Source organism: Thrips palmi, unplaced genomic scaffold (assembly GCF_012932325.1).
Source record: "Thrips palmi isolate BJ-2018 unplaced genomic scaffold, TpBJ-2018v1 HiC_scaffold_12, whole genome shotgun sequence".
In the NCBI taxonomy this organism is placed as follows: Eukaryota; Metazoa; Arthropoda; class Insecta; order Thysanoptera; family Thripidae; genus Thrips; species Thrips palmi.
Genome location: NW_023144623.1, coordinates 8305312 through 8313692, shown reverse-complemented (window position 1 = coordinate 8313692; position 8381 = coordinate 8305312). Strand labels below are relative to the sequence as shown.

At 64.3% G+C, this 8381-nt stretch overlaps 1 protein-coding gene across 1 annotated transcript; it reads left to right on the top strand.

Annotated features, from left to right (window-relative positions):
- The first annotated feature begins 383 nt into the window (after nt 1–383).
- LOC117640515 lies at nt 384–8345 on the top strand. The gene is made up of 8 exons (XM_034377036.1): nt 384–486; nt 2579–2651; nt 7097–7244; nt 7319–7461; nt 7553–7673; nt 7748–7906; nt 7986–8132; nt 8339–8345. Exons 1-8 carry the CDS (start codon nt 406–408, stop codon nt 8343–8345), a joined length of 879 nt encoding a protein of 292 aa, XP_034232927.1. The 5' UTR covers nt 384–405.
- The last annotated feature ends 36 nt before the right edge of the window (nt 8346–8381 follow it).

Below are 8381 nucleotides of genomic sequence, written 5' to 3'. Positions count from 1 at the left end.
ATCGCGCGGCAGATAGGGCGTGGCGTGGCGATGGGCCCAGCCCGGCCCAGCGCGTCCTTGGCTTCAAATTGGCGGGCATCTCGTCGAGCGAGCAGGCAGGCTGGCGGCGCCGGCGGCCCGGACAGTGGCAGACAGGGGCCCGGCCACCTCGGCCGGAAGTACGGCACAATTCGAAAATCCCGTCTCGTCGCAAGTGTGGCGCGGCGCGGCAGATTCAAATTACGCCTCGGCGTACAGTGTGGGTGAGTGGCAGGCGGCACTCGACTCGATGCGGTGCGGTCTCAGGCTGATGGAGACCAGGCGAGGCACGGCGAGCGAGGCGGGAATGAAGACGCTAACGAGGAGCAGATGGCGGCGAAAAATGGAGCCGTTCGGACCGATGATGTCACCGCCATCACCGCCAGGATGCACCACTGGCAGGAGGAGGACGGCGTCAAACTGGATCGCCTCCCGTCGCCGTATTACCGGGAACAAATCTCACTCTGTGTATGGAGTTTGTGTGTGTGACTGCCGGGCATCCGGCCCTCGTCCGTTCCGGACCACAGTGAGTCGAACCTGCCGTGCCGCTGCTGCTGCATGCTGCTGCCTGCCCGCCTGTCCGACCGGGTTGTTGTGGAGCATTGAACTTGCTGCCGGACTCCCCCCTCCCCCTCCCCCTCCGCCTCCGCCGCCCACGCGGGGGTTTGATGCTTTTTCCACATATTTGTGTACTCGCCGGCGCTTAGTGTCAACACGGCGCACGGCGCGGCGCGGCCCCCTGCGAGGGAAGTCCCTCTATTTGGACACGCGTCATCGCCACCCTTTGTTTTGCTACTACACGGCCAGCAGACCGATTCCGAGGGTTGCATTTCGTCGCTCCGTCTCTCTCGCGCCCACACGACGCGCCGCGGGAGCGCGAGAGAGACGTAAACGACCCTCGGAATCAGTCTCTGCAGCTCGGCCAAGGCTCCCCCTTGTGTTCGATCGCCGCCTAACACGTCGCCGTAATTTTGAACACGGATGTGTAATGCCCCTCGGGGACGGATGATTATTGTGATTGCAGGCTTCGCGGGTACTATGTCACTCCCGAAAAGAGTGTTCCTTTCGGACGGGCGGACGGACGCGGACAGACAGACGGACAGACGTGCTGGGTGGCTGTTTCCGTACGCAAGCGACGCAAGCCAAGTAGTCGTGTCTCCCAGCCAGCAGCATTGCGCGTCGACGTGCTCTGTTAGCCATGCGCGCCGCGGGGCGGGGCGGGGCGGGGCGGGGGAGGATGCAGAGGGGGAGGGGGGCTGCCTTGTCCGTCGCGCACGGACGGCCCGGTAATGCGATGCAGTGTGAGTCCGACGCATCTTTGCATTCCGCTCGACAAAGTAATCACGAGGTCCGAAATATTTTCCAACTTTATTTTCAGTCGATAGTTGTTAATTTTTTTTCACGTTTTTTTTTTCATAGGTAGGGCGAAGAACAGATACGGTACGAGTACATGCGTCAGATTGGTTCGTGTCCCCTCCCGCACCTTACGCCTCAATTTATGGCTGACGTATGGCGGCGGTGGCGGCCCGTCACACACAAACGACTGCCACGCGACGGGGGCTATTTACCCCCACCCCTTACGCAACCCCTCTCTTAAATCACCCCCTCCCCCTCACCGCGGCCGCCCCCGAACCTCAGCGCCCACGTGCCGGTGGGGCGGGGCGGCGAGCCGAGCCACCCCTGATGGCTCCAAGCAGGGAACTCTCCACCATCATTTAATTTTTAATACCGACAAACAATCCGACACGCGTGCCGTAAAGGCGCGTCTGTGTGTGTCTACGAGTGCCTGTGTGTGAGAGCTGTGACGTGAGCCCCTTACGTTTCTCTACCTTGGGAGTCACGCACGCCACCCACACACAGACAGGGGGACCGGCGCCCGCACGAGACCCATAGAGTCGTCCACAAAAGGCCGACTAGAGGCCACAACGGGGCTCACTGCCGGCCGGTCGGAGGCCGCCAATCAAAGGCCAAACGCAGATACCGCACTCAAGGCCGCGCGGCCGCAAGCGGAGCGGGCTGTGATCATTGCAGGTGGAAATCCAGTGGGGCGTCGTGTGTCACAGCGAAAGTGGCGGCGACGCCTCGGGTGTTGTTGTTTTTACTTTCCTTGTCCTTGTTGTTGCTGAATCGTCCACTCACGGCAAGCCCGAAACACTGACGCGCCGGGACAGAGAGCTTTCGCTATGTAGTTTTTCCCTTTTTTTCTTTTTTTTTTTTCACTGAAGCGCCAGAGGCAGCCAGAGGCTGGGCGCGCGGCGCGCACGGGGTACATATGGGTCAGCCGCGGCCATCTGATACACGGGTGCTTCCGGCCGGGGCCACGCACCGGAAGCGGAGCGCGGCGCGGTGGCGGGCAGGCCAGACTCATTCCGAGAGCCCTTTTCGTCGCTCTGTCTCCCTCGCACTCATGGGGGCGCCCCGCGTAGGTGCGAGAGAGACAGAGCGACGCTCGGAGTCAGTCTGAAGCATGGGCAGCCAGAGAGGCGCCGCAGGGGGCAGCGCTTCACTTTTTCAATATCACCGCCGCTTTATTCCAATGGCCGTGCCTCCACTGTTGCAGACCATGGCGTCCACCAGCGCGACCCTCGTCTCCTTCGCCACGACGCTGGTGCTGCTGCTGTCCAGCGTTCCAGGTAAGCGGAAAATCCATTTCCCGCGCAGTTTCTTTTGAGGGCCATTGTTAGAGGATGGGGCCCACGGTGACTTCCGGCCCGAAACGGCACACGATCAGTAGTGGTCTAGCCCGTAATGGTAATGGCGATGCTCGGGTAGGCAACGCGGCGGACAGGGCCTCGTCGCGGGACTGCCTACGCGCACGGCGCTAGGCCTCGCGTTGAAGGTCTCTGCCAATGTCGTCGCCCTCTGGGGCCTGGGGGCCGAGGGGGCTCGGGGGGCCCGGGGGCTCTAGGCCCTAAGAATGACATTGATTCGATAACGACAAGTGTTTCCGGGAGCTCATCGCGAGGGGGCGGGCCGGGGCGGGGCGGGGCGGGGCGGGCCTTGTCCGGTCGATGGCCTCCGTGTTGATGTCATGCCGTGGGGTAGGTAATGGTCACGCGGGGAGGGGGGGGGGCTCTTCATTCCCTTCTGCTTTTATTACCCCCTTTTCGCGCGGGAATGCACCGGCAACGTCAAACAAGCGGCGGGCTGGTCACTCTACCCCCCCCCCTCCTCCCCCTTTTCTCTCGGGTTCCGGCCGGTGTCGCGAGAGGGCGCCGCGGTCGCGCTAGTTTGCGCTAGTTGCTCGGATTTACTGCCGCGCGGTTAAGGAGCCGAGCTGCTGCATAAGTCGCGGCGTTGACGGCCTCCCGGGCAACGCTAGCAACGCCGGCAGCCTAGGGACGCTTTACCTCACCCGACCTCACCTCACACCGGACTTGCACTGAAAGAAAACCAGTCACGCAGTGCGTAAAAACTGACCCCCCCTCCCCCCCCCCCCAAAAAAAAAAAAAAAGGTTGTGCGGTCTTGAACCACGGACCTCCGGCTCTCCACTCCCTTACCTTGGCCCCGCGGCCACTGGGACCGTCCGTCAAGGCCGGCCGCTCCAGACCGCCGAGCCTCGGCACGGCGCACTGCGGCGTTATGGGCGAACTCGCATTGATAATCGCGGCACGACAATTAGCCGCTGAGAACTGAGGAAAGAAAGAGAGAAAGAAAGACAGCGGCTGGACAATGCCCTGCGACTCTGTCGGTCTCTGTCTGGCGTCACGCCAGGCGGGGGGGCCCCCTTCCCTTTCCAGTTCTGGGGTGGATGCGCGCGGGACGCCCCGGCACGCCCCTTCGTATTACAGTGTGGCACACACACGGCGCGCGGAAACGCCTCCATCTGCACTGCAGTACGTGTCGACCGGTAATAAAATGCACCATACCGCCGATTCGGTCTCTCTCCCTCTCACTCCACGGCACGCCGCATGAGTGCGAGAGAGACAGCGACGAAACGGTTTTCGGAATCGCTGGGCCGGTGGTGCCGCTCCCGGGGGAGCACAGACGTACACGCAGCGCGCGCCCCGAACGATTCCCGGAGTTACCCTCCAGCCCGTCTCCGCCGTCAGCTCGATGGGGGATACTGTAGAAGTCAACATGACGCATTCCATGCACCAAAGTGCAGGAGGGCAGGAACGACGGTTTCAGCGTGGCACAATGTGTGACTGTGTCGTACCACCTGAACCACCGAAATGACTGCTTGTTTCAGAAACCGCGGCGCCGTGCTGCATCCTTAGTGACCCTCCGGCCCGCGCTGTACACTGTAGGGCCCTCGGCGTTGGAAGAGTGGGCGTGAGTGAATAGGCAGAACGGGCTATTGATTCGCCTCTCCAAGACCGCCCGAGTCTGGACTGTGTGGACTGTGTGAAGGTTGTTGACTCTCCTCGCCCCGCCCCGCCCCGCCCCGCACCCTGGGCCCGCCCTGGTCGCACACCCCCAAAGCCTTTGTCAGCACTGGGCCCGCTACTTGGCGCGCCGCGTTCGCGCCTCCTACATGCACTGTGTGTTCTAGCACGCCGCGGCGGACGGACGGACAGACAGGGACAGACAGCAGACGTCTCGGACACTTCGGGGACGGCCTGGGACGGCCGAATAATAGATGGGCGTCCCTCTCTGGGGCGCGTCGCGCAGCCCAGTTCGGCCAGTCGCTGACAGGTGGCCGGCGTTTCCCCGAAACGACGCGACGCGACGCCGCGCTGCGTGCTGCGTAGCCACGCCACCGACAAAAAAGAAGGAGGCGCAGCTTGTTTTGTGGAAAGCCTCAAAAACCCGCGTTGCGGTTCGAATTTTTCAAAATGTCGGTTCGGCTGCACCGGTGAGGGCGGTGGTCTCTTCTGTCGTGTATCGGGCGCGCGCCGAAACGTGCATTGCGTGCGCGGTGCACCGCCGCGTCACGCCACCCTCGCACACCCACCCCTCAGACGGCGCTGGCCCCGGTGCTGCACGGCGGTCCCACTAATCCAGAACGATAGACTCGTGCACCTCGAGGACACGGCACGCCAGCCAGCAGCGGGCTGGAAACGGATCAAAGTGTGAGAGTTGCGCGCGCTCCGTTTCAAATTCGAGCAGCGCGTCGCCCTGTAGGGTGATGTGGCGGCGGCTCGCTGGTGCTGGAATCCAAGAACCCGCCGCCGTTCCTGGAGACCCCCCCCCCTCCCTCTGAATCGCTTTTTGCCGTGCGGTCATTCATTACCGGAGCTGGCGACCGGCTGCCTCCGTCGGCGGCGGCCTCTGACGGCGGCCCTCGGCCCCGCCGGGCGTCGTCGGGGACGTCCGCCGAGTCCGCGGCGGCGGCACGGCGGCACACTGCCCGCGAACTGACCTCACTGCACTCCATTACAGGCGCCATTAGGCCCTCGCGAATGACGCGCGAGACAAAGCAAAACAAAAAGCGGGAATGGCGGTGCATTCGGGTCACCGAGAGCGCAGGGAGCGCGTTGCGCGTTCGTCATCAAGGCCCTCAAGACCGTGATAAAGGCAGACTTATTGGCGCCGCGCTGTTTATTAGGCCATTGGAGCACCTCCAGTGTAGCGTCAGGCGGAACCAACCGCCAGCCACCCCGACCCACCGATAGCATCGCCTGGATAACATCGCGGAGGGACTGCCGGCCGACCGCCCCCCGCACCCTCGTCGCTCTGTCTCTCTCGCACCGACACGGCACACCCCATGGGTGCGAGAGAGACAGAGCGGAATCAGTGTGCCCAGTGTGCCCACGAGGCACCCAGCACATGTCGTGTGTCCTCAAGCAGTCGGGGGGCGGCGGCGGCGCCCTTTGGTGGTTTACGGGGGGCTGAAGTCTGATTCCAAACGACCGCTCTGTCCCTCTCGCACTCATGGGGCGTCCCGTAAGGGTGCGAGAGAGAGAGAGACAGCGGCCTCCATGGCCAAGCCTCGGCGGTCGTGACGGAGGGTGGCAATTACGACCGGTGACTTGTGGGAAATGCCTGCCTGCCTGCCCGCCTGCCCTCGGTATGTCTTGCTGGCTGTTCGCGTCGCGTCCGGGGAAGCCCTCGAGCCCCTCGAGGAAGGCCCCATGACCTTCCACCCTCTGGGGCGGGAGAAGGGGCTCTTGAAGCGCCCCGCGGCAGGGTTTTGAACGCAGGTAGCTGGGGACGCGACCGCGCTTCTGTCTCTCTCGCACCTGTACGGGACGCCCCCTGAGTGCGAGAGAGACAGCCACGGTGTTCGGAATCGGCGTCGGGTGGCGCGTGCGTCGCGGCGTTTGCACGGCGGCCTTGGTCCGAATTTCGTTTTGGCTTCCGAATGTCGTTTGTCCGCGCTCTGCCCGCTTGACCCCAATGGGGCCGTGGGGCTGGCTGGGCCGAGGGGCCGCGGGGGCTCCTGACTAATAGGTCGAGGCCCCAAAGACGGTGGCGTGAGCCGCGAGGGTGGCGGCGTGTTTTTTCTCCAGCCCCGCTATCCACTGCGCTGTAAAGTCGTGCGCACGCCACCGTCCAGTGGGCCGAGGGCGCCTCTAGCCTTTCTTCCAGCAGGGCTGCCACTCCAAAACGTCTCAGTTTCGATTCTGTTCCTTTTTTTTCGGGCGTCGATTCGGAACAACTTGCCAAGTGGTCGTGACCGGGGCGACGACGTTGCGTGAAAAAGGCGCGGAAGGGAAGGGCCTTTGCCTGCCGGCGGGGCGCGTCGCGCGTCGCGCCCCGCCCGGTCCAGGCCGCCGGTTGGGTTGGCGCTTCCGGTTGCTAACTGCCGCTGACTGCGATTACCGAAGAAAGTCGGCGGCATTGCGTGCCCACCGTGTGCCGCGCGCCGCCCGGAGGCCATTGATAGCAGCCGCCATCACTTATTCACGGCTCTGGTCTCTCTCGCACCCCTACGGGCCGACGGGGCGCCCCATGAGTGCGAGAGGGACAGAGCGACGCTGGTCGCAGCGCACCGCAGGGTCATCGCTGTCTGTCGGGGCGCGCGTCTCAGGACCTTTCGTGAGTGGAGGGCTGACCTGGCGCTGGCGGGGCCAAGGACGACGATGCGACGACGCAGTGGGGCTGGCCGGATCGCGTGCGTGAGGCGCCAGGCGCCCACTCGGTTGTTATCTACATCCAAATTCGAATCCTAATTATTTCATTCTTTTGCAGTGTCGCCGGCGCAGGCCGCGGACAACACCATGATCACCGGGTGCCTGCGGTCCGAGTACCAGCGCTGCGTGCACATGGCCGACCCCCTGCTCAAGGACCCGCGCTACATCTTCCCGGACAACATGGCGGACATCGACTTCGTGTGCGGGTGCGTCTCGGGATCAAGGTGGGCCGAACGGTCGCGGAGCTGAATTTCTCATCGGCATGCCTCCCCTCCCCCAGGACGTGGAGCCAGTTCGTGACGTGCGTCAAGAGGTACATCGACCGCTGCTTCACCGAGTCGAGGCGCCAGGAGTTCAACAAGGCCGTGGAGAACCCCGTGGACTCGGTCTACCAGATGTGCACCGTGCCGCAGTACCAGGGCGGTGAGTTTGTTTTGTCGTCACCGGGCGAGCGCATTGACAGTGACAGGCCGCCGGTGCAGACGTTGACTAATCCTCGTTCCTCGTTTCGCAGAGTACCTGCAGTACGCCACGTGCATCAAGAACACCCTGACGGAGGACAGCCACTGCGGCCGCCACTACCGCCAGCTCGTGGAGCAGGTGTCTGGCGACGTGGAGCGCGTCAACCTCTGCTGGTGGGTACCCGGGTAGCCTTTGCTGCTTCGCTGGCGATCAAGTGGCCTCATGTCCTGTGTCCTGCGTGTTCCAGTTCGCACCACCGGTTCCGCGAGTGCGTCCTGGACCAGACGGCGCGGCAGTGTGACAAGCCGCGGCCGGGGGCGCCCACCTCGGGCTCCGCGTCCAGGTTCGCGCGCCAGATCCTCGACAAGGCCCTCAGCTTCCTCCGGGACCAGTGCTCCAACTTCATGTGAGTGGCGCTTGGAGTACTCCGTAAGACCTTGAGCCATTTTAGTTTCTCTAACGCTCCTGTTCGGATTTCGCCGCAGCCCCAACTCGGGCGAGTGCCCCGGCCTGGGCATCGGCGGCAGCGACCCCTACATCGCGGGCCGCGCGCCGGCCAACTCCCCGGAGTCCAACGCCGTCAACCCTCGCCCCGCCCCCGTGCCGCTGTCCCCCTGGGAGCCGCGCCCCAAGCCCGGTGGAGGCGGAGGCGCCGGCAGCGCCCGGCGGGGCAAGACGCCCGCCCCCGGGGACTCCAGCGGCGCGGCCGCCTCCGGGGGCGGCGGGGGCGGACAGGGCGGCGTCAGCGCAGGGCCGTCGGCGGGTCGGTCCACGGAGAGCGCCTCGGGTGAGTCCCTGCTCGTGGTGCCGTGGTCCGCGGCGTTCCCTCCACGCCCAGAGGCTGACCTGTTTCTGTTGCAGCGGGTGGCGGCGTGGCCGCG

Coding starts and splice junctions, on each gene's coding strand:
- LOC117640515 (XM_034377036.1), top strand. CDS start 406: ATGCACCACTGGCAGGAGGAGGACGGCGTCAAACTGGATCGCCTCCCG. Junction 7,245..7,318: donor GACATCGACTTCGTGTGCGG/GTGCGTCTCGGG, acceptor CCCCTCCCCCAG/GACGTGGAGCCAGTTCGTGA. Junction 7,462..7,552: donor CGTGCCGCAGTACCAGGGCG/GTGAGTTTGTTT, acceptor CTCGTTTCGCAG/AGTACCTGCAGTACGCCACG.